General features: G+C 40.0%; 2 protein-coding genes across 3 annotated transcripts in view; one reads left to right on the forward strand and one right to left on the reverse strand.

The window, feature by feature from the left end:
* Positions 1 to 26,453, reverse strand: part of nlgn2b (neuroligin 2b) — a 109,813-nt gene that overhangs the window by 83,087 nt on the left and 273 nt on the right. Inside the window, exon 2 of the mRNA XM_086013500.1 lies at positions 5,465 to 5,583. The gene's annotated coding sequence lies outside the window, so the exon portion shown is untranslated. The remainder of the gene's footprint in view (positions 1 to 5,464; positions 5,584 to 26,453) is intronic.
* fgf11b (fibroblast growth factor 11b) lies at positions 892 to 25,828 on the forward strand. 2 transcript variants are annotated; one of them, XM_086013501.1, is made up of 6 exons: positions 892 to 1,835; positions 6,404 to 6,421; positions 13,307 to 13,417; positions 14,095 to 14,198; positions 19,604 to 19,802; positions 20,288 to 25,828. In XM_086013501.1, the coding sequence occupies exons 1-6, from the start codon at positions 1,643 to 1,645 to the stop codon at positions 20,422 to 20,424; spliced, it is 762 nt and encodes a 253-aa protein (XP_085869627.1). In that variant the 5' UTR covers positions 892 to 1,642; the 3' UTR covers positions 20,425 to 25,828. The 2 variants fall into 2 exon arrangements, with proteins under 2 accessions (XP_085869627.1, XP_085869628.1); XM_086013502.1 differs by lacking the exon at positions 6,404 to 6,421.

Genomic DNA, 26,453 nt, shown 5'->3' on the forward strand with positions numbered 1-26,453 from the left:
CCCATGATAATAGTTGCCAGTGGTTGCTGCAAAGGTCGCCATTAAAGACTATCGACTGGGAGCGGCAATGCTACGCTAATATATCCAAATATATAGAGCAAAGTAAGCTCTGTCTGTAGGGTATTAAAAATTGGTCCTGCCTATGCATTTCATGTGCCCCTCTTAAAGACTGGGCTGTGGCGACGGGTCTGTTGCCAGTATATGTATATAACATATATGAATCAATATATTTCTGTATTGCTTTAATTTTGGATTTCGAGATGAATGAAATAAATCACAAGTAGAGCAGCAATAATGACTTGATTAGGAGGTTGTTGCTGTGGGAGCAGAATTCTGACAGAGACGCAGCAGCAGGGAATACTGCACTACAGAACACTGATGCATGTGTGTATACGCGTGTGTGCATGTGTATGAATGCATGCGTGTGTGTATGTGCATGCAGTAGAAATGTTGCACATGGTGATGTTGTTTTTCCAGAAGAGATGGTCAACTGCCACAATCTGTTCCTTTCGCCATCAGTTCTCCTCAACAATGATCCACCCCCACCCCCCCATTAACAAACAGACAACCAGCAGCCTCTTCAAAGCTGTGAGTTTGTGAATTGGTCACTTAACTGTTGTTTTTTATGCCAGACAATCTCATTCTCACATATCGTAGCTTCTCACTCCCTACACCAAATCCCCCCCCCCCCCCCTCTGTCTCTCTCTCTCTGTCTCTGTCTCTCTCTCCCTCTCTCTCTCTCTCTCTCTCTCTCTCTCTCTCTCTCACACTCATGAATGTCACCTCTACTGATGGTGGCTGCCGGAATTCACACACACATCCTCTCAAAACCACTCGCTGACTTTGGATGAGGGGGTGGAGGAAGCGGGGAAAGCAGGGAGAGGGGGAGCCGGGGGTGAGGGAAATCGGTGAGGACTGTGGGAACAGAGCAATGCCATCCAGAGGCAGAAGAGGAGTTTCTGTCTATCTGAGTCCATGTCTCTTCACTGTTCCCACAAGCGTCGTCAGCGTGCTGCCTGCTGTTCTACCTCTGGATTTAAATCCGCCGGATTACCGCTCGGACTCCCACATCATTGTTGGAGGCTGCCGCGTTTAAATGGGAGGCAAAGTTCCTCCGTGGACTGCACAAATGGTGACAAACACGTTGGTTTTTCTTGCTTCCTTAATAGCTTCCTAGCATTAAAAATGATTTCACTTTTCCGGAGTGAAAGTCTTTTTATATGTGGAATCATTTTTTGTAATGCTTGAAAGTAGGACTAGTTTTTGTCAACATCAGGTTTTGAACTTGTCTATGGAGGGATCGGTGTTAAAGATGTGGGAAGAAAAGCATCTTCACCCTTTTCCAAAGCCATCCTTGCTTAATATGATCAAAATGTGACTGTTCCTTCTATGGCATATTAGTGTCAGTGTGGAGAGTGTACATTGGACTGCAGGTGAACTTGCATCCCTCCCAGTTCTTCCATCTCCAAGGGAACCCTCCGACTAAACGGTTCCCTGTTAACCCATTTAGGGTTCCCCTGTGGGGGCTTCTCTCCAACCTTTTGTCCTACTCCAGATTTTGCGCAAAGCAAAAGCCACAGCGGCAAAAGGGGCACTGGGAAGGAAGACACCCCCCTCCCAAAGTTGAGAGGGGGGTGGGAAGATGGCAGCTCTTGCTAGCTCACTCATTAGACAGAAACGGGCAGTCAAGGACGACCAAACCAATCGACCGGTAGCCAACAAGCGTAAGCCCTGTCCAAAGAGCAACAAGTCCTTGTGCCAGAAACAGATCCTGGTTCTCATCTCCAAAGTAAGACTGTGTGGGGGTCGCAAAGGTCGCAACGAGAAGAGACCAGGTGAGTCATTGCCACCATAAAACTAATCTACTGTGCATAACATTAACATTTTATGTGGCATTTTATTTGCCCCTATTCGCCATGAACTTGGTTTATATAGATCGTGAAAAAATATGAGTGTTTTGCCCCCCGGTAAATTCAATTCTATTTTGTTCCTAGCATAAATAAAGGATCTGCATTGGATCAATGAAGTCTTTCAGGATTTATATACATGAAAATATATACCGTCTCACATTTACAAGGTAGCCCTTGTGAAGCTACTAAAGTGGGAATGAAATCTAATTCCCGACAGCAAAACTCAACCGAAATTTGTGTTTGTTTTGACAATTTACGAAAATGAAAAGTTAGCGATTGTGGATGTAGTTTGCAATTCATTCATGTATCATACGAAGCTCTTCCTAATATTTTTGGCAACATGAGGAATGAAAAACATTAGAAGCAGATCTCAATATGATGCAATGTAATTCCACACCATTGCAAACAACAACCTCAATAATGAAAGTATATTTAAAATGAAGTTTATTGTATATGTAAAGGCCAAATACATAATATAGCTCTTGTGTCCGATGTCATAAGGTTGTACAAGTGTACCTAATGTTCTTGGTGTATCCGACATAAGCAAAAGTTGCTGATGCAAAACAGCTTTGAAAAAGAATGATTAATTTTGAATGAAATGATGCATGAGTAAAGAGAGATGTGATTGAATGTTCTGTTTGGATGACTCATGAGATTACATGCAGAGTTGTTCATTTCATTTGCATGATTAACAAAAACGTTTTTTTTTTCAAACTATTTGCTTGGATTTAGGGTACATTTGCATGAGAACAATGTCATAAAAATAGGAGTTTTTGTTCTTGGCATTTGTGAAAAGTTCTGCTGAATTCACAATGAGCAGAAAAAGTGCCAGAGGATACTAAGATTTGCATACGCCGCATGCGCACCAGCTGCTTGTCCTCCCTCTATTGTCCAGCAGCATGTTTGACTTGAGAATTTATGGGAGTACTGTGTCGCCTCTGGTCGCAGAAAATGTACACTTTGCTGGAGTAGCTTTATCAAGCTATTATCTTGAGCCACACACACACACACACACACACACGCGCACGCACGCACGCATACACCCGCACACATCAGTCCTGTCTACTGACATTCATGAAATTACATGTTGTACTCAGTACCCACACATCCTCACTTTTGTGATTTTTTTTCTAAAGTTGATGTTTTTCCTATTCAACATGCTGTCATATAAACGGATGGGCAAAACAATTGTTTTGATCTGGTTTTATATCGAAACTGTCACATTTAAGACACTCCTCAGTTACTCAATAATGGTAATAATAATAGGAGCTTTCAGTTAATCTTCAGATGTCAAAGTTAATGTAAAATTTCCCAATCCGTGACGCTTTGTCACCAGAGGTGGGCATTTTACTAAATTTTGCTTCGTCATCCGTCAGTGGCCTGGTTACCCGTCCGTCATTCGTCAGATCTTTATTTTTAATGACGAACTGAATTGTAATCGTCATTTGGGTAGTCCGTCAGTCTGTCTGTCAGGTAGTTCATCAGTCAGTCTGTCAGATGTCCGTTGGTCCATCAGTCGGTCCCCCCAAAAAGACGTCAGCAAATCGGTTTAGTGACGATTACTCTGACGGACGAAAATCCACTTCCGTCAGTGCTAAATACGTCATTATTATAAAGTGTCCCATCATTTAATCGTCAGCAGACCGGGCATCCGTCAGTGACGGACTGACGGAATGCTCACCTCTGATATTCACAAGCGCTAAACAAGCTCAACAGGAAAAAATGTAAGCTGTGAGATTCAGATTCCTTGATCGTCTTTCACTTTGAAAGCGCGAGTCCCTGAATGATACATTATGCTCTGCAGAGTATCAATGGAAAAGATAAAAATGCTACCAAATACAAATAACAGTGGTTATATTCTACCTTTTTATAACTACCGGTATTCATATAAATGACTCACTAAATCCATATTTCGCTTTGTCGCTTTCATCTCAACACCCCTGTGTACTGTATGCCCTCAGTAATTGCTTTTTAAAGGACACTTTTCCATCAAGTTGAGAGAGAAACTAACACGTAGTTCTATTATTATAATTCTCCCATGTTGATGTTTCCATTCATGAGGGGAATTGTTTTGCTTTACTGAGCCACAGTAAGTAGCTATGTCTAAATTTCACAATGCAAGTTCTAGACATGTTACTGAACATCCACCATGAAGAGGCCACATACTGCCACAGTTGATTGGAGAAGACAGTGAAGGTTTGAGTGTTTGTTTGCCTGCAGAGCCAAAAGCTGTTTCTAAGCAGAGTTAATGTGGAGCATGATGAGCAATTATGATGAGCACTTTCTATTATTCTGCAACACACTAACATACGTCTGCTCAACTTCAAACAGCATTTTACTTCTGAATCAACGATCGCCCACGCAGCCTTAATGGTAACACACTGCAAGATTGAAGCTTAGTGGTCATTGCGCTCTTTATTTATTTTGTGTAGCCTGGTCAAGAACTTAACAAACAGTAGCTTGTTCACATAAGGCTGCCAGATTTGCAACATATCTGAGGCTGCAGTGGCAAAAAGGTGAAATGGGGATGTAGAGGTTGCTTTTTCTTACCCACATTTGTTATTATCATTTTGATTGCATGAAACACTGCTCAGCTTCCTCGCATGCTGTCTAAGAAATGCTGCTCTGTGTGACATGCAAATTCTTCGACGGAGGATTGTGGAAATGCACTTGTATAGAATTTTTAGGAATACTAATACTGTAATTGGCTGCAGAAGACTAGTCCAGGGTGTACCCCACCTCTACCCAAAGTCAGCTGGGATAGGCTCCAGTTTCCCTGCGACTCTAATGAGGACAAGTGCTATAGAACATGGATGGATTTAAATATCGTATGGAGGACCTGCAAATATATGTGCATCACAGGTGCACGTGAAAGGGCTTTTCAAGCCTATTTTTTTTGTATATTCAATATATATACAATACAGTACATAGACATATATAAAACAATTTCAAGGAATTCATGGCACAGAAAAGCAAGCATTATGCTATTGTGCATGAAAAATATACGTTTCTGATTCATTGCCATGGCCAAAACAACGCTGCTGAAATCAAGAGCTGACTAAAGAAAGGGCATCTCATTCATGGCATAATCTATGTAAATAATTCTTAGTCCAAAGAGTATTGAGGTCAAAATATTGGATGTTTTCCGACAAGAAGATCAAAGGTGATATCACAGCCAAAAAAGAAATTATGTGGAAATTATGCCTTGGCATCGCTTCAATCCACTTACAAGCCTTCAATGGTGTTCGGCTCATAGCCCCAGGAAACATAATATTTCACGGTATCTGGGAATTGATATGATATGCTGCGATGTATGAAATCAGTGCTGATTTTATTCCTTCCTTTCACATTTTGTCCCAACAACAGCTTGTGACAGCATTCACACCAAAACTTGAGGGAATTCCAATTTCCAATGTAATCACGTGTTTTGACCGAAAATGTTGTCACTGAACTGAAATTCTCTGTCCACATGGACTAACGAGATAAATACTTTATGTGCCTGATATTGACCTGGTATTATTATTATTTGACATGGAGAGCTGGGAGTGCTTTACCTGCAAAAGTTGCTTGACTTGAAAGTAGGTTGGCGCTTCCATGCATTTGCAGCACGATTACACCAAGGATGATTTTCATCCAACTTGATGTCTTGGGGTAGCATGGATGTATGTAGAATCTATACAAATCAATAAGCAAGAAACCTTTTTTAACTATATACACAACTCTAGTTTTTTGCAACAAATATACTAAACAGGTAGAGGAGAGGCCTTTTTACCATTTGCGTACTGCAGCACAGATCTGATAGTAATTTAATCATTAGTGTTCAGTCTACTGTACTTTATTTCATACAGTTTGGGCCAACAATGCTGGAGTCAAAGTCCCTGACAATAAATTGCATGTTGACATGATATGTTGACTTTACAATATCCCGTGGGTGGGAAAACTGATGAAAGATTAATCTTCTACATTTATACAACTCAACTGCATGTCATTTGCACACATAATAGTTTCCCACTTGCACGGGCTATAAGTAGAGCTGCATTTCCACAAAACAACCAGGGGCTCTGTGGATTATTTCATCTCCTCTCTAATCTGAAACTCTCTTATCTTTTTTAAGAGGGGGAGAGTTGTCGCTATAATTGAGCAAACCAAAGTATTTTCTCATATATATATATATATATATATATATATATATATATATATATATATATATATATATATATATATATATATATATATATATATATATACACACACACACACACATTTTTTTTCCAACCACACATTTTCCCCGGTTGATATTTTGTGCAAACGGAAAATTTGCTGTTTTTAGAGGTAGTATTAGAGACATGATGATGGCTTGTCTTGAAAGCCATTGTTACTATCAGTCAAATATTGTATATCTGACAAGTGCTGAGTCATCAAAATTAAAACTGCGCAAATACAGTTTAAAGTCTTTTTTTGTTTTTGTTTGCATTGCTGCGGCTGTTTGCAAGAAGGAGCAATGCAGTTGAGTAAGTATCTGCGGACGGTTTGAGCACAAATGTTAGGCCACGGCTGGGGAGCAACAGACCGAGTTACAAGGAGAGCTCCAGTCGAGGATGGCATTAAACTGACCCCTAGAGATCAGGGCCGGGCAAAGTCGCTTACTCGACAACACCTGATCAGACGATGCAGTGTTGGGTAGCTTCTCATCAGAACTTTACTGACTGTGACAGGGGTCAGAGCAAGGCAGAGGGAAAGCGGACGAGACGGGGAGGGAGGGGGAGGAGTCTGGCAAAGGTAAACAGATACTAATAGGAGAAAAGTCAAGATCTTAGCGATGTGAGAGAAAAATTGTGTTTCTAAGTGGGGCTGGATGGGAACGCTGCGCAAAAAGACAGATAAAGGGGGTAATCAAACATGCAGGAAGAGGAGTAAGGCGAGATAGCAGAGGAGATTAAAGGGAAGGTGGGTGGAAGTGAAAAGAGCTGTGAATCAGCCTGCCGCACAGAAAATGTGAGATAGGAAACCATTGGGCTGGATATTAACTGTCACTGCAGAAAGCTCCCTTCAACATGAACTTTTCACTTGTATCTTTTTTTTTCTGTCTAGAGAGTTGTTTCTGTTGTTACATTTTATTTTATTCTCCAAAAATTGGGCGTACTGTGGATATTAAACTTGGTGGAAATATGTGGAGGAACAAAGGCCACATTAGTCTCATAGGAGCATGACAAAGCGACGCGGATTCCAGCAAAGAAGACTATTACCATGACACATCTGCGACTTGTGTGACAAGGGCCAACAACAACAATCATCAATGTGTTTGAACTCTGAACTTCAACTCTGAACATCAGAAGGATCAAAATATCTGGAACCAAATGGTGTGAAATGACACAAGTGATTATGTTAAAACTCCGTAATCTATTCCATCCTTTCAAATTCATCAGATAAGATCTAAGAAAAGTAATAAAGTTTCCAAGCCTAATCTTTGAGGGGTTTCTTAAGAAAAGTGGAAATCTGCATAAGATTACGGGTTTTATTTATGCATTTACTTTCATTTCATGGCTTATCTAACTCCTCGTCTCTTGATTGCAGAAGCTTCTCATCACTTGCGGGGAAAAAAAAGGCAATGGACATGAGCGGATTGTCTGTCTCTTTCTGAATTTAGAGTGGGCTTGATATTTAGCTGTGGAGAAGCTGTTGACAAAGCTCTTAAGTCGTATTTAAAAGTGAGGCAGCTGAAGGATGTGTGTGCAGCGAGCATCCGTTTGTTTCCTGTCGTCCTGAAGGTAGCACCTTAACCTCCCACACATACTTGCTAAGTGGAATCAGTGGGCGCTTTGATTAAACCTGACAGGGACAGACTGAACTTACCTCCAACAAAAGAACGACAGTGAAGATGTAGCTGACGAGAAGACAAGGAAGAAGGAACTTAGAAGTCGCGAAAGAAGGCTCTCAAATGACCATCTCAAATGAGTTATGTAACGTGGCTGGGGTGCACTTATATGAATAGTTTATGAATGCAAATAAAAACATAATAAAAACATCTGACTCAACTACAATAATATATCCCTTGACAATGTTCAAATGGGATGTGATTGCTTAGCATAACATGCAGTTTGAAATTTGAAGGAAATTAGCAAATAAACGTGTCTACACATTTATATTCAAAGGAATCTGAGCGCAAAGTGAAACATTGTCTCTCACTCATTAGCTCAGATGATGTTTGGCTCAAACGTAAAATAGAAGCTCTCCGCCCTTTCTGTGCCAATCTGTTCTTAAGACCCTCTCCCGGCATGTAGCTTTCTTTTCTTGATCGGGGCAGAGCTCCTGAAACGACTATTTCAACAGGTGTGAAACAAAACCAAATGTAAAATGTGCTGTTTGGCAACGATTCTAAAATGATAAGACAGTGACATATGTTCTATAGGAAGGAGAGCTGGAGGATAATTCAGTCTTGGCAGAGGACTGTGATCTTGTCAAGTTGTTATAATAAACTCAGGAAATAAAAGGAAACATATTTGAAGGATGTATTTGGTTTCTGTACAGGTGCACATATGGAGCAAGAAGTGCGTAACAGAGACATAATAGCCAGGGAGGTAAGAAACTGTAAGTCTTGAAAATATAAGTCAAGGAAAACCCCCATTGTTTGATTCGGTCAGAGTCGACGATCAAATGTCCTTGGCTGCTCAGTCATGCAGCTCCTTGTAATTACCTACAGCCCTCTCAATAGAAACTCAGCTATCAAGGTATTAGCAAGCAACATACTGAGTCCGAATCAAGCCGGATAAATACATTAGTGCAATGATAACTAACACATACCCAACGCCGATTAGTGATAAACCTCAACTAGTGCTTATTTTTCAGAGCAATTACAACGCAGATAAAGGTTTAAACGTCCTTGATGGCTGCAGTGATGCATGAAGTGATTGCCTTGGCTTCTAATGCGCATTGAACTCATTTATACAGACACACATCTAATTGCTTGGTGAATGGTGGTACTATTAGGACAAGGCATCATTCCTCCCATGGGGTTTCCAATATCATTATTGGTGTTGAATGTAAATTGATGAGGGGCGTCCCTGCATGTGTAGACCGTGAAATGGCTACTACTGGGGTTTAAGACATGCTCAGTTTGATAAACAAAACATTCTCAATCATCTGTTTACTTGTCTAGTGTTTGTTGCTGAGATATTTTTGTCACGGTGAAACTTATAAAGCATTTGCACTGAAACACAACCGCGACTCAGGTGGTTTTCTACCTGTCATCTGCTATTGTTGTCCCCGTTTATACGCGATGAAGGTCACTAGGGAAACGGGTCTGCTGATGAGTCGACATGTTGTGGGTACCACTTCTGCCAGTGATGTACACAAACAGACAGGGAGTCCTCTTTTGTGACCCACACTCCACTGACCTGGATCAGCTAATGTTTTCTGTCACTCAAGCCCACATGGGTTCTGTGAGTGATGAACGACATCATGCACAGCCCTTGCATGGGAAATATCCACGGTCCAGGGCAGCAGAATGTGCTTCGGGCATATTTATCTAAAGTTTGACAAGTTACATGCATGTGGTGAAAGCTAACATGCTGCTGCAACCGAATCAAACATTGTACAAAACAAAACAAAAATGACTGGTAAGATGAGACAGACATACAGCCCTGATTTCTTTAGTCTTGTCATTTTAAAGTGAAAGCTCTTTGAAACAACAATGAATGATGAATCCGGTGAGTCTGGTAAGATACATAAAAAAGTAAGAGAACTTGTTTAAAAGATCAAAATTATTTTACTTTCAGTAATTATAGATGAGACGACAGGTATGTCCAGGTATATGGTGGAACGATAATTTCAACCAGAGGTGGGCATTTTACAAAATTTTGCTGGTTCGTAATTCGTCATCCGTCAGTGGACAGGGTACCCGTCCGTCATTCGTCAGTCCGTTATTTTTTGTGACAAACTGAACTGTAATCGCCAGTCCGACAATCAGACAGTCAGTCCGTCATTTAAGTCAGTCAGTTAGTCCGGCAGAGGTCCGTTGGTCTGTCAGTTGGTCCCCCAAAAATCATCACCAAAACTGGCGTCGGGCATTCCGTCAGACCGACGGACCATTCTTTCAGTCTGACGGAATGCCCACCTCTAATTTCTACTATTGCGGGACTTAATTGTTGGTGTGAGAATGTGCTAAGCCATAAGGACATGCTCATCTCAACAGAAAGTATCAAATGAATATTCTATATTGTGACACTCTTTGGGCAAATGGCGGGGCACACCCGAGAGTGCTTGCCAGCCAAAGCTGTTATTGTGCAATAGAAAAAATATTTGACTTTAAGTTTCCTTGCAAAGGGAGCAAGCGTGGATGCTTTTGTGTGTGCTGTTTGAACGCATCTGTAATACCCAAAAAACAGAACAGTCACTTTCTTTTCTAGATAGTTATCCTGTCTTCTACCTGCAGTATGTGGTGCAACACAGGCTATATTTGCATCACTGTGACAGAAACACAGAGTTTCTGCTCATGTAAACAAATACGTGTTTTGCTAATCCAACGGGAGGTAGACTCCTGTCACAACATGTTACTTTCCGTCAGTGCGTACACTTCTCTGGGACTTTTGGGAGCGGTAGGGTGGTATGCCAGTAAGCAGGACACAAAGCATGAAAGCTGGAGTTGGACATTTTTTGAAAAAGGAGCCTTACATAAGGATATTGTATTCTTGCAAGAGACATGTAATAGTTACTGGATACAATTGGTTAGCGTCCCGGAAGGACTGAAAAACAAGTTGGTAAGTACTTAAATAAACCAGTGGTAGCTTTGCTAAAGTGAAGTAAAGGCACAATAAACATTGATAAAAAATGTTTAAAAAACTGTCATAACAGATTAGCAACATTGCAAACTTCGGAAATGCGGCATTTACGTGATTGCTCCATGAAGAAGTGCGTACCTTTGAGGGTGTTTATAGTGTATATGGCAATGTGTCAATCTAGCACAGAGTGAACTGCTCCATCTGCGAGTTAAAAAGCTTTTGTTTTTTAACTTAGGGCACTTGCTTGTTTTCCACACTCTGCGCTCTGCTTCCGTTTTTTTAGCCAGCAGCCGGCCACTGCACTCACCAGCAAAGAATTCAGGTGTAATCAATGCGAACTATTATTAATGAAAAAAAAAAAAGCAAAAAGACCACTTTTTTTGCAGTTATTTTGAATCACATGATCTGTGTACCCTGAACTTTCACTTTCTTCACTGCTTGCCGGCCTGCTTTCCACACACTGTTCTGCTCAAAAAGTTTCTCTAAATAAACAATTCAATGTACGTGATTATTAGTCTGTGTATATGTAAATACATTCACTACAGTAATGACTAGACTAGAGTCTGGTGAATCTGGGCCTCTGTACGTAGAGGTCTACCTACTAAAGATCCCTGCTATCACAATTACTTATACGTCCATTATCTATCTCGCTTCTCCTCATTAGGGTCACAGGTGAGCTGGAGCTGATCCCAGCCAACGGTACACTCTGGATTGGTTGGCTGTCTCAAGACATGTTCTCCATCATCACTGTTATAGATCTGGAGCAAGATACTAAACTCCCAATTACACTGACTGCAACACAGACTTGCAAACTACTATGCCAATTTGCTGCCCCTCCAATCACTACTAAAGCCAAATTCATTGTTTATTTTCATACTAACCATATTTTTCATACTATAAGTCACTCTGTAGTATACATTGCACCAGTCAAAAAATGCATCATGAAGAAGAAAAAAAATGTATTTAAGTCGCTCTGAAGTATAAGTCACAGTTTTTGGGTGAAATTTATTTAACAAAAAGCGTGACTAATAACAGCACAACTTGGACTCGCACCCAAACTGTTCATTTATTCGGAGTGCCCCAAAAAAAGGGGTGCCGGAGTCCAGTGCGTCAGGCAGTACAGATGGAGACATCTCAAGCACGAGCTGCTGATTGGTTTATAACATAGGCTGCATTCGGAATGGTAGTGTGCTTTGCCTCAAACGACACACAAACTTTCAGAGTGGTGTTAGGGAGTGAATTTCCGAATGCACACCAACGTACTGACAGCAGCGAAGGAATGCCAGTTGAACGAAAGTTCCACTTCTAAATGTAGTTGGAGGTTCAAATAAAGTACAGTATTTTATTTAAAAGAATTATCAAATGCACAAACAGGGGAGGGTCAAAGAAGACAGCGTATTTTATTGAACAAGCAGATGTGAAAGTCATTAGATGGCAAATGCTTCTGCAGCACGCATGTAACGACGGGAATAGGTCACAATTTCACTGATGCTCCGACCCTGGAACACTTCCTGAGGGAAACAGTAATCCAGATCTCATCACTGCATCAGCATCATGCCACTTTCTAGCTCCCTGTGCCAGTCACCAGAAGACAGACATATTGCGCAGTTTACCAGGACACTCCCTGGGGGCTGTGTGTGAAGGCATAGGCGGAGTTTGGCGGAAGAGGAACATCCACAAGACTCCTTGGTCCTGCGCCTTCATTCATGTTCACCTCGCTCATTAGACATACATTGAAAAGGAATGGTGAGATTAGGAAGTGTGAGCAGTGAAAAAAATGAGATGAGTCACAGTGGACCTGCAGGGTTCTCCTCACTGTTTGAATTACCAAGAAACAGGAGGTGAGGTTATGTCTGTTTCTTAAATTAAAATGAGCTGTGGGGCTTTTGCTCATTAAGCATTCACTCGTTTCACCCCCGCCCCTTCCTGTTCTCCACCACCCAGGTTCCTGATTGCATCTTTTATGTTGCTAACTCTCCAACTCAATCTCTAAATTTAGCCTCTGATGACTCCAGCAACAGCCAAAACTGCATGTAATAGCAAACGATTGCATTAATACGATGGCTAAAAGAAAATGCATTATTAATCACCTGGTGTTATACAGGTATTGTGTCCTTACAAAGGTTTTGGGTTCAAGTGCTAAACGCACATTGGGTAAATCTTTCATTAACAAAAAACTGAGATTCACTGAAACTTAAGCGTTTATGCTAGTGAACAACTGTTTATAATGAGACTTCTCTAGAGAGAACAACTCTTAAACGTATATTTTCACTCGCCAAAAGATTACATTTCTGTAGGATAAGCTGATTGAGTTTAGTTTATCAGAAAGTGAGAGCATAGCTCTGCGAGTGATTCTGCAGGGCACAAACAGGCAAAATGTTTATGTCAGCTTGTTAACATGCTCGCAATAATGCTGACATGCTGATGTTTATTTGCCACGGCTATTCTCATCGCTAATTTCTTAGCATGCTAAAGGTGGGAAACAAAACGAAGTTGAGCAATGTGAGAGTGTGTCTTTTCAGTTACTGCAGTTAGATTTATCTGAAAGTATACTGACTTGGAAGGACGCTTTAACTTTATAAATGATCTAATAGATCTGTTCCCTTGTGTTTTTTGCAGAGCCACAACTGAAAGGCATTGTATCCCGCCTGTATAGCCAACATGGATACTACCTACAGATGCAGCCAGACGGCACCATGGACAGTACAAGAGATGAGAGCAGCTTGTTTTGTAAGTGTGTGTATATGGTTCTGTTCAATCTGTTATGGCATTTCACTCAATCACACATCGGAGGGAAGCCTATTACCTTCATAGCTACAATGTTGATAATTCTAATTCCTGCTGCGGACATTATGTGACTGTTATCCTAACCTCTAGAAGTCCAATTTTATCTTTTCAGGCCCAAATTATGCAATTTATCATGCAGCTATAATTGAATTTGGAGGTTTGACCCTCCACACAAAAGCGTATATTCACACGGCAGTAGCAGTTGATTCAGCCAGTTTGTAAAAAAAAAAATCCACATACGTATAGTAGTTTTCTACTTAGCTTTGAAGCAGTGCACTGCTCGGGCGATATGTCTAACTATCCACTTTTAGCTCTGCTCCAAGCCCCATTTGCTGAGATAGAGCATCCCGCTATTATCCAGTTTTAGAGGGTGTGTTAAGCTTAGTGAAGGTGACACGGTGTAGAGTTTGCTGCAACATAAACTCTGAGAGGTCACAGCATTTGGGCAAAATGGGAGATGTAGCATGCAGTAGAGAGACTGCAGCCTCCAAGACTGCGGCAATTTAGAAAGAGAATGGAGACGTTTTTATCTGTATGAGTTTGTAATTTGAATTCAGAGTTGTCTGACTTTCTATTTCCTCTCCTTTTCTAACTTCCCTAAACTGTTTTATCCAATTTAGCGCAGTTTAACCTAATTCCGGTGGGACTGCGGATTGTGGCAATCCAGGGTGCAAAGACGGGGCTGTATCTTGCCATGAATAGTGACGGATACCTCTATACTTCTGTAAGTATGCTGCGCAGATCAGTCTGTGAAAGCTCAAAATATTGCTGCATGGGTTTGTGATTTGGAGGTAAGCTTGACGCGCTGCAATGCATGATCCCGATCAGTCCAAAGCTTTTTAGTGATTACTGATAAGCGATTCTTTGTGTAATCACATTAAGAGACGGAATACACCGAAGGCCTTTATCACTACTGTCGTTTTGGATTTAGAGGTTAATTCTACCAATTGTCAGTTACATGTTTAGAATTGGCCTTTTTTCGCAATGAATTAAGACTTGATTTTTGGAGAGAAACTGTTAATTATTTTCATATTAGCCTATTTTTTTTTCATACTGTGCATGTGCATTGTGGCATATATTTGATAGTTCAAATCTATAAATCTATTCATTCACTTTTTCTTTATTCTTTTATCTCAGTGAATAACCGGTGAAATTGCAAAACTAATGTTATTGATTAGGAAAATATATTACAAATTTCTTTGTTTTATTAAATAAGTGTTTTAATAATTCATTAGAAATGAATGAATTAAAAATAATTATATAAAATAAGGATGTAATTATTATCCTTAATATTCATTAAGAGTATAAACTTTTTTTTTTAATTGATCAGCAATTGACTTGGCCTACCTGTCTCATTTAAAAAGGCTTGGATTTCCATATAGAACTGCACACTGTCTTCAACATTACATTTTCTTTTTCTCTCATTGACCTTAGTGGCCCTATCTGTCCATTTTTAAAAATCTAATTACGCTACCAAAATCCTCTTATTTCTCATTTTTTCTTGAATCTCTTTGGATCGGGGCACAATGTGTTTCTGTTTGAGATCTTTGATAGGCTACGGGACAAAGTAAAGTACTTTACTCTGACTGACCGGTAGACAATCAAATAAATTGTGGATTTAAACAATCTGGCAGTAATCAGGCCAGGGTACGGCCATCTGTCCACAAACTGTGGGATAGCACATTTAACTATTTTACTTTTTACTTACTTCATCATATAAGGCCATATACCGGTAGTTTTTTTATTAGACATTTTTTAATTTTTGAGCTTCATTTTGTACTTACTAAACCGAAAATAAAAAAAATCTGGATGAGGGAAAATATTGATGGATGCATAAAATTGAGGTACCAGACAAGGTTTTTTTTTTATATGTGTTGGCTTTGGAGAAAGAAAGGAGAACAATTATGTGCAAAATCATGTGGAATATGGCAAATGCACAAGCTCTTATTATCCTCTGAGCTGCACTGCTTATTATGCTTTTCCTCTGTGAACAGAGTGGGGATTTCCTCTGCTGCAGTCAATAGCTGTAGTGCAGCCCACATTTATTTTGGAGAAACACACATTTGCATATGTGCACACACACACTCGTATGTGCAAAATAGGTGCTTTACAACTGAACACCTGTCTTTTGCTGTAATATCATGCATATTTGATTTTATGACCCCATATTTTCCTCTCAAGTGTGTCTAACACACAGATTTAATGGTGCAGGAAGGGACTGAAGGTAGAATGGCACAGTTCTCTGCATATTTCTGCTCAAAGGCTATGCTCTGCTGTGCTTTGCGTTTACATTCAAAAGAATCCCAAGAGAGTGAAAACAACATTAGGACACATTTCTTCTTCAAACAAGTGTTTTTTTTGCTAAAATGTCTGCATCCCCTCATACAGTGAATACCACCTTTTCTATTGTGAATAGAGCAAGCATTTTATCAGAATGAAAAGAGAAAGTTGTTTGAAATGACTTCAAAAATCGTAATAATTTAATCAATTGGACATATAACATTTAACTGGTTCCCACCATTTACATTTTCCTGATTTTTTGGGGCGTGGCTAAAACAGCACTTTGAATCCAGCATGAGTCCTCCCCTTTTCCTCCCCGCACTCGCCTCGGCCATCAAAGCCTTGCCGCGAAAAAGAGACCAATGACAGACTGCAGACAGATGGCGGACTTAATAAAGGGCTTTCCGTGTCTGTCTATTTTAAAAATTGTTCCTGTCATTCGTCAACTGTTAGCAAAACAGGCGTCCATCAGTGACGGATAGACGGAAAGGTCCGTCACATAGCCGGAATGCCAAGCTCTGCTGTTTTATATATGTAACCATAAAGCTTTAAACCGGCCATATATGGTACCAGACAGTATTGACAGTGGCACGTGCTGTTAAACCTCTTTTAATATGCACATCCATGTCCTATTGACTTATGTAACATGGTGCGCCAAAGAGCATCTGGCTCCAAAACAACATCAGCAACATGCACTGCTGCTGGCTTTGCATCCTTTTCTGTGCATTTTTATGCGCGCACGTCTGTTTGTGTGATAAAGAATAATGCTGTGAATGTTTGATTTCCATTTCATGGGTTTTATGTGAGGTCGCTTTGCAGCAGTAATATTATGGAAATATGGTGAATGTGATGTTTCTGAGGCTGGGTAAACTCATGCTTTCAATGGAACCTGGGAGCTGATGGGATAGTCAATAGGCAAAGGGAGCTTGTATGACACTGTGACCCCTGCTGTCTAAAAAGGAGAATGCAAATAATTGCATGTCGGATATGCAGTTAGGAACATGTTGAGAATTCTAGAAGCACGTCTACATTTGCAAGGCATCGCTTCTAATTACACACATGAGGACACAAGCGCAAATAAGACATTTTAGATTACTGATTGATTTTCATTCTATCTTCTTTACATCTTAACTACCGATATATGCACTATGACTATCACATTTCAAATTTTGCCTGGTGAGGTTAAGTATTTTTAACACTTTACTTGTCCTGTTTGGAGGTATAAAAGCAAGCACCGGTCTATGATGGCAAGGAGAGTTTAGATTTCTCAAGGAGGTAGGAGAGATGTAATCAGAAAGGAAGGTTGTGTATTGGTGGGGATGAGGAGGTGGGTGCATTCCTGCATCATAAAATGGTTTCTTCCCATCTTGAGCATTCTCAGCACGGATGCCACATTGTACCTCTCTCATCTGATTTCATTTACATTCATTTTGGCATGGGACATATGAGGGAGGCAATGTATGGCAATCAGTTATGGAAGTTGAAACATTTTTATTTAACCGACAAATACATATACAACGATAAAGGAATTGACATTCAGACCTAGGGATGGTCTCTGTTCCCTTTTATAAATGTGCACTGTTTTTTTATAACAATAACAACAACAACACGGCCTCAGCAATAATCGGTCCACATGGTTTAATTTGGTGAGGAAGTAAGTACCCGCTGGTTGGTTTCTGTTTTCTGCTTGGATCCAGAGGTTACTTCAAGGGGGTTTCAAAAATAGATGTAATAACATGACAACGACTTCAACCTTTGTGCTAAATGGCCATGAAAAATCATCTTACTGAATAATGATTGCATAGTCGTGCCTGGATTTTGGTTTTCATCAAATAATGACCAATATTGCTTTGGAGATTACATGAATGAAAGGCAGCTGATGTGGTTTCTATAGTTTGGTTATTTTCAGCGAAGTGATTATGAAGGGTAATTAAGGGGATTACTTGCAAGAGGGGTTATCCCTGGTGTTTCCGAGATTAAACTGAAGGGCATTTTGTTGGAATGATGGTTTCTTTATACACAGGGCTGTTTTTGTCAGATCAAGGGGCACAGGGTTTGTCAGACAAAAATTCCTATTTTTGGTCTTAGGGGAGATGTAAAAAGACTGCCGATTTTTTTTGCCGCGTTCTTATCTTAAACTCTTTTTTTAGTTACTCTCCTATCTTTCCCTTTTTTTTTTGTTTCAGACACCTCCTGCCCTCTGCTCTCTGATCTGATTAATAATGAATGAAGCACATCACCTATCGATCCCTCCTCTTTGCATTAGCCAAAGCAGAGGGTATCAAAACCTGTCAGAGGATCCTAAAATAGCTCCATGCTGTGGTGGTCATAGTAGTGGTAAAGTTGGTTGAATTAAGAGCCAGGGCTTGTTTTGCTCTGGTCAGGGAGCAAGCGTTAAATGGGCATAAACTCTCGGAGCAGCAGAGTGGATAGAGAAAGGTCACAAAGTCCTGAATTGCCTTGTCAGCTAAAGGATGATTCCCCCCGGAGAAGGAGAAAGGTGATGATCTATGATAAGTGTGAAACTGGAGGTCTTGTATACCATCTCTATCTACCTTTGGCTCTTCGCTGAATTCTGTTTATGCCAAGTGGTGGTCCTCTAGCTCTTGTCCTTCTCCTCAAAGTCTCGGAGAAAGTCACCACTCAGCCGTTTCTGCAATGCTGATGGTGATTAATCAATTCACCAGATTGGCTTTGCTGTCTGACAGGAGAAGGACCCTGACAAGACTGATAGAGACTAAAGGAGATGTATATCTGTCTCGATTGCTTAACATCACCAGTCAACATTATACAAGGTTCAGTTGTCCGAGAACACAGCCAAAGGGGAACGGTGTGGTGTGAGTTTGGGGCTTTGAGGGGAAATCATGTGTAACGATTGGCTAAATGGAAGGATTTGATTCGAGTTTTGCTCTTTTGATTTTAATATGGTTATAAAGATTTAGCAAGCTATGCTTCACTGACAGATCATCCAAGATGCCAGAAAATTCAGAGTCAGGCAGCTCAGGGACTGAGACAAGACTTTTGGAAGTCGAGTTCTAGACAAGATCCTGAGCTTCAAAATCTGGTCTTGAAACCGATCTCGAGACCAATTTCTGAAGTCAAGATCTACAGAAATGATCCCTGGAAGTATCGTAAGACCTGCCTTGAGTGTTACAAAACACTACTAATCGGTGACAGGATATTGCAATATTACAGTCGTTTCTGAACCAAAGATAACTAAACAAGACATTACATTTTCATTAAGTCATCATTCCTTTGTATTATTATTACATTATGTATTTGAGGACCTCCACCACAGAGGTTATGCTTTTATTGGCTAGGTTTTTTTTTGGGTTGTTTGTGTGCTATTACTGTCAATTATAAAACGTCTTGAAGTTGTTCTTCCCCTAAGACAAATTCAAATGTCATGCAGACTTCTTTGTTTGGCAGCGATGGAGGTCAAAATTCAAACTTCCATAGTTCAGTCAAATTTTGTCAGATCGGGCTGTTTCTTTTGTAGAATTGTATATAATCCTGTTCCTTTGGATCCAGACAATAATTCTTTATTTGGATGAATCAATGTGTGTCCATTGTTGTCAATATTATGACTGCTGTGCTTTTCATCTTCTTTTCCCTGTGGAATGTGTAAATGATTAGAAGAGATGTTAATGTTGTTTCCCATGAATGCTCATGTTTTTATACCCCAAGGATAAGGATGTCCATGCTCTCAAACATGCTTTCTTTTTACATGTTCAAAGACCCATGTGATGCCTCTACGCTCTCATGACAATTGCATATAATTTTGCTTCCCTTGCAATAGTAATGTGAATGTACCTCTGACCCATTCTCCCTTTTCATGTTTATTTCTAGGATCACTTCACCCCAGAGTGTAAGTTCAAGGAGAGTGTGTTTGAGAACTACTACGTCACATACTCCTCAATGCTCTATCGGCAGACCCAGTCTGGTCGCGCTTGGTATATTGGTATCAACCGTGATGGCCAGGTCATGAAGGGTAACCGTGTAAAGAAGAACAAAGGAGCCGCACACTTTCTGCCTAAAGTTATTGAGGGTCAGTTTCCATTGTTATGAGCCTTAAAGAATTACTGATCAGAAAATAGATGAATTTGTACTTCCCATTTTTAATACTGATTTTAGATATGTCAAATGAAAATGATATTCCATGAGATGTTGACATACTGACCAAAGGCCGGCGATAAATCATGGTGAAAAAACACTGATGGCAAGGCATTCTGCAAAATGCAGATAGAGGCTACAGTGTGATTTGAATGGACGAAAAAGAACGTTTTTGTGAGCCTATTCTGTGGAGTGCTTGTCTAGTGACCCAAAGAACAAGCTGCTGAACCGGCAAAGAAGACATGCGAGCATGCTTGCATGCACACAAGCTACAGATGAAAGAAAATTGTATCTAATGACCAAAATGCTCAAAACTGATTCGTGAATTTTTAATGCCCATCCCTATTTTATATTTAAATGTATAACAACAATGTTAATATGCTCGCCAGTAATTATAATGGATATTTCTTTGCTTTACAGTTGCAATGTATAAGGAGCCATCGCTACATGAGCTCACGAGTGAGCCTGTGAGTCCTCCACGGAAGACAACCAAAACATCAGATTCCCCGTCCTTAAAAAATGGACGAAAAGAAGCTCCCAAGGCTGATGCCTCATAGCACAGGAGACAGAGGGTGGGTCAGAGGGCAACAGTGACACTTGGAACAAAGTCACCCATCATGCACCGAGGATGGCTGGGTGAATGTCCCTCATGGTTCACGATTCCAAAAGTGCACTATAAGATGCTGAGGGATGAAGGGTGAGCAGTCCATCAGCAGACAGCAGGATGAGAGAGGAGTTGTCACCACAGAATGACAGACCTGGACCCTGGCCATAACAACTTTCACCCCTCCCACATCCCAATGTTTGTCTCCAACTCAGACCCTTTGAATTTCTTGATATACACGCTCCTTCATTTCTCTGTCATCGTCATGCGTCATTGTCACTATACCAGTTTTGTCTTTTCTCCCTTGCCTATGCAGCATTTGCTCTATTGCAGTATGATATTCACCATTCACATATTTACAAAGCAGTCTCGACTTCATAATCCTCACCCGCAAGCCCACTCTTGATCCCTAAAGTTGGTGGCTGTGACGCCCTGCCGGCTTTCCCCACACCATCTGCCAACCAGCTCGGCTAATCATCAAGGTCAACTAAAGCTCAACAAGAGATGAAACGGCTCAGAGTCGAGATGTCAACTGGAATCCTGGGTCAAATCAGGTCAGAGCAAGATGAGGATCTGGGAGAAAGTGATGACAGAACATCACAAAGACGACCCCGTAAACCACTCAATAGCCACCAATATTTCTTAGCCATTGTTTTGAAGAAACCAAAATTAATTCCACGATACAAATTAAAATCTGTAACTTCCCAGTATTCAGTAATATGGAAATGCTTTGTGTAAAAACAGATACTAATACGCAATAAAACCATTCACTAATTTTCCAAATACTAACAATGAGGTCTTAAATTAGAGTCATACTGGGGCCATAAATCAATAAGGTTAAAGACCGGGACAAAAAAATATATGCCTACATCAAGGTACCGGGGGATACATCCCAAATAAGAAATTTAAAAAATGTCAAAGACAGAAAAACAGAATAAGTGACATTCTCTTTCTAGCCTTTCTACCCATCAGGTGATCACTTATCATTAGAGAGCTAGCTCAAAGGCTACACATGAACAACTGGGTCATATTTTCAATTCAGTGTGGCTCAGAACCTAGTCATCTGAAAACGAGCGGAGGTGTATACTTCACTCAGCATCTGCCGTCAGCATACAGTAAAGCCGAGTTTGAAGGCAAACATCAAAGCCAGAGGAGCCTCAGAGCAGGAGCACTTGTTATTCTGACGATGTCTGGCAGCTTATCCACCCGCTCGCTTTATCAAATCACCTTGGAAGAATCACCCTCAAAAACGTAGCTGTCTGAGTGGATGTCTTGGTGGGACTGTGCCGTAACCCTTGTGTATAGACGTCTTTGACTCTAAGGATACACTTTATGCTTGTGGATGGCTGTCTGTGCAAGGGAAAGAGATACTGCAGGTAAACTTAACCATGTCATTCAGAATGAACACAACGCTGTCAGTAGGAGAATAACAGCATTTTATGAACTCTCGACTTGTGAGTCACACAGAAGGTGATCCACTAATATGCTTTTTTTTTCCAGTTTTCTATTTGGCTCTCTAAAAAATAGAGAGCATTTTAAAACAATATGCAATAACCTCATGTCAATCTGGAATTCCAAAAGGGGCTGTCACTCACGCAAGCTACCTAAGGACAAAACGGAGCTACAACTTTGTTTCATCATGTGCTTGGATAACACCAGCAAACATACACCACAATGCTGAGAGATGCAAATGGCAATATAATAATCATGGCCACGCAAACACACACAAAACAAATAAATAAATACATACATTTTTGTGGTGGTCCTAACAAAAATTGAGTTAAGTTGTATACAAAAAGCAGTGGACAGAATGTTTTTTAGTTTAGTTTAGTTTTGTTTTAGCTTATTGCATTATTCCACTAATAATAAATGGCAATAGATTCCAGTGACTTTCTGTGGCAATAGATAATGTTTTATGCATTATATATACTGTATGTGTGTATATATATATATATATATATATATATATATATATATATATATATATATATATATATTCGATACATTTGCATATTGGGCCGTGGCATTTGACATTGTTTTTGTGTAATTGTCTACTAGATTTTGTTGCAATTAGGGCATATAATATTATAACAGAAGGTGAAAGTGAATTGGAGGCCTTGCAATTGTTATATACAAAGTCTGGTATTGAATGATAGATTGTAAAAAAGAGGAAGAAAAAATACATACATATGCATACATACGGCCATATGGATCCTTGAGGAATCCTGACGTAGAATTTCTTCAGTAAGGTATGCAAGATGTTTGCCAGGGATGTATGAGGCATGTAGATATGATAATGAAGTCAAAGAGCATGCTTGGCACTGTGAGTTATTTATGACAGGGAGTTTATGGATGAAACGAGTAACATATTTTAATGAAGTCCTCTATTTTTTTCCCAGAGTTTCAAGGGGATATTGTGTCCTCAAAGGGAAAAGCCGGTCCCTGCTGTGTCCCTGCATAGCAATAATTTTAATTATTGTATGATATCCAAGTAAGAGTATGGAGTATAGAAAAGGTTTATTTAGTGTTACCCTGAAAAAGATGGCATCTTTTATATTGAAAAATATCACACATTCATATCCCTATCCTCTTTATGAAGTATTGAAAGAAGCCCATACTCATAATGCTGAAGAATGCCCCCGCAAGTTGTCAAGACAGAAATACAACATGTAGACAGGGAGGAAATAAGAAAGTTTAGAAAAAGAAAAAAAAGACTGCTATTGAATGTGAAGTAAAGAATGGCTTTGTTTAGAAGTAAAAATGAAAACAGTAAGTTGCAAGTATGTGGAACAAATCAAGAAATGTTTAAATGCAAGTTAGTAAAAGGTGTGCATGTGCGCCGCTAATTAAGAGTTGGGCAAGACAAGACAAAGCGGCGGAGAGAAACAAAGGGCACGGGAAACAATGATCGATAGATTCAATGAAACATAAACAAGAGACTTGTGATGGTTGCAAAAATGACTTGAAGGTCTGGCAGAGGCAGCAAAATCCATTTGTTCACAACGAGGCCAGGTGTGTGGAAAACAGACTTTCTTGTTTCTGCAGAGCAATTAGAAAATGTCTCCTGTCCTGACTAACTCTATCCTCTGCTTAAAAACAGCATGAGCAGACACACTCTCTTTTTGGATATACATATAAATTGAGGCTAGATTGTTCAAAAAACCACCCCCGCCACTCGGATCCCTTGTAGAGTAATTGACTATGCAAGCCCTGGACATTGCTTGAAACATTAAAACATTAACTTACTGTCTCAAAGGATGACAACCCACCAACCGTTGGTGAGTCTTATAGACAATAAAAAAATATTAAACCCATTGTACAAGATGCTGTGAGGAACAATTGAGTTGATGGATGTTGAAACCGCTGTGGTAAATACAAATCATCACTGCATTTTCCACTAACAAAGAGACACTAATAAAAGTCGTTTAAATAAGCACTTCAACTAAACGCCAGGGGATCCAGATTGCTGAAACTAATCACAATGATTAAATCCTTTACAATGTCAAACTAATAAACAAACTTCAGGCTCACAAGAATTGTTTTGATTCACACTGCTATACATGCTCGGCTACTCAGAGAGATACATCTTCTGCCTTCTATTTTTTGGCTTTACAATGCTTTAAAAAAAAAAAAAAAGACCAACATGGACATGTAATCAGATTATCTGTCACACCCTCACTGAATAGTTTGTCAATGACAACATAAAGGCCATTTACTTGCACTTGAAACAGCCAGTATGATGACGATGCAAACTCACTTTTTTAAAACTCACAAATCTTAAAACCACTGACTGGGGTAGAAAGTCAATCAATCATCCAATTGAGAAAATGATAATTCTGTTTGAGAAGGATGTCAATTTATTTTGATTGATTTGTTGTGTGCTCCATTTTGTCTTCCTAATTTATGCGAATAGAAGGATGAGTCACTAATTCTATTCACTCCAGTGGGAAAAGAGAATATGAGCACGGATTATGGCCCATGATAGTAAAAACTACTCATTTTCACAAGCTTCATATCTTGAAATTAACCATCTTTATAAAGAATACATTTTAGCAGCCTTTATCTCACACTTGCACTTTTGCTGTTTTTTTTCTTTAAATTGAGTATTTCTGACAACTAATGGAGAAATGTGGTCTTTATAAACTACTTAGCAGTGTGCTTTATTATAAAAATGTGACTGTGTCAGAGTTCTATCATACTAAATGTATGCTAGGTCGATTATACATATGAATAGTGTACTATGTCAAGTTCTTTCTGTTCTGTTTATAGTTCTCAATATGTGTTGTCTGTTTTTGTTTGATTAGTCGTGTTTGATTTCCAACGCAAAGTCCTCAAACAAGGCAGAGTGGTTCTTCCTCTTATCTCTTTTTGGTCTGTTTTGTCTTTTGTTTGCACCGATACATCTTCAACAAATGTAGCCCCCCTTCCAATTGTGTGACCTTCATCCCAGCTGAATCTTACTGTGTGACTAAGATATATGTTTGTGAAAGATGTACTCAAGTGAAAACAGAGAGAGGAAAAACGACCAAAGCTCACATGTGCTCCGACAAAACCAACAATGACCTTTGTGGGCTCAGAGTTCTGGTCACGCACGTCTTCCAAAGAGTTTGCTTCAATAACTTAAACTCTCTCTCTTTCTCTCTGACTTTCTGCCTCTCTCTCTCTCTCTCTCTCTCTCTCTCTCTCTCTCTCCCTCTCTCCCTCTCTCCCTCTCTCCCTCTCTCTCTCTCTCTCTCTCTGACCACCCCTTCCTCCTCCCCACACTCTGGGTGTTTGACTCTCAAGCCAATCTTCCTGTCTTCCAAAAAACGGACGTTTTCAGAGAAAGAACAGAGCTGATTTAAAGCCATAAAGGAACATGGGCATTGGCATTGACTGGCCAAAGAGAGATGGTCTGGATCAGCGGGCACCTACGGATTTAGACACACAATGGACTCCAAAAGAGCCAAATAAATCCACAAAAATGGGCTTTCTTTTTTTTCTTTTTTTTAAACAATTCCATTGGAATGAAAACCACCAATATGCAATGGAACTTTTTACCAGTTTTAAATAAAGGACATGAATATCCAGCAGGGGATTGAACTTCAATGGATTTGCTATGGCAATCTTTGATCTGCAATAATAATTACTAGATGATTTTTTTGCCCCTGCAATGTATGTCTCTGTGGTTTGACAACTCTGGGGATGACTCCCGCTCAGTATCTACAGACACAAGCCCTCGATTTACCCTCTCGAGTAACCTGATGTTCCATCATACCTTTGTGTATTTCTACAACAACTCCTATACCTGAATTGAAAGGAGATGTGCTATTCTGGAATATTATTCAATAAAACATCGTATATTTGTATTGTTGTAAGCGATGCTGTTAGTGTTTTGTCCCCCCAAACAAATACACACATATGCATGCACAAATGCACGCACATGGATTATATGAAGGGAATACAATGGAAGAAAATCTAACATTGATCCTCACTTTGTCACTGTATTTTTACCATCCAAGACCATTGTCACCAGATCAACAATGGTTAACAAGTTGATTTAAGCACCAGTTTACAAAAAGTGGATTGTTAGCACAAGTAGGCTACATACTTCATCATGTGTCACATCTAAAACTAAAAGAAAATGTTACCGTGTTCTCAAATATAAAAGAACTACTTCTCAATAAATTGGCCAATCTTGCGTTTAAACTTTATATGCACAATTTAATGTCGTACCATCCATCCATCCATCCATTATCTGTACTGCTTCTCCTCACAAGGGTCGCGGGGCGTGCTGGAGCCTATCCCAGCTGTCTTTGGGCAGTAGGCGGGGGACACCCTGAACTGGTTGCCAGCCAATCGCAGGGCACACAGAGACAAACATCCACACTCACAATCACACCTAGGGCCAATTTAGAGTATCCAATCAACTTACCAAGCATGTTTTTGGAATGTGGGAGGAAACCGGAGTGCCCGGAGAAAACCCACGCAGGCACGGGGAGA

This window comes from Filicampus tigris, chromosome 17 (genome assembly GCF_054856515.1).
Source record: "Filicampus tigris isolate MCC_2025a chromosome 17, RoL_Ftig_1.0, whole genome shotgun sequence".
In the NCBI taxonomy this organism is placed as follows: domain Eukaryota; kingdom Metazoa; phylum Chordata; class Actinopteri; order Syngnathiformes; family Syngnathidae; genus Filicampus; species Filicampus tigris.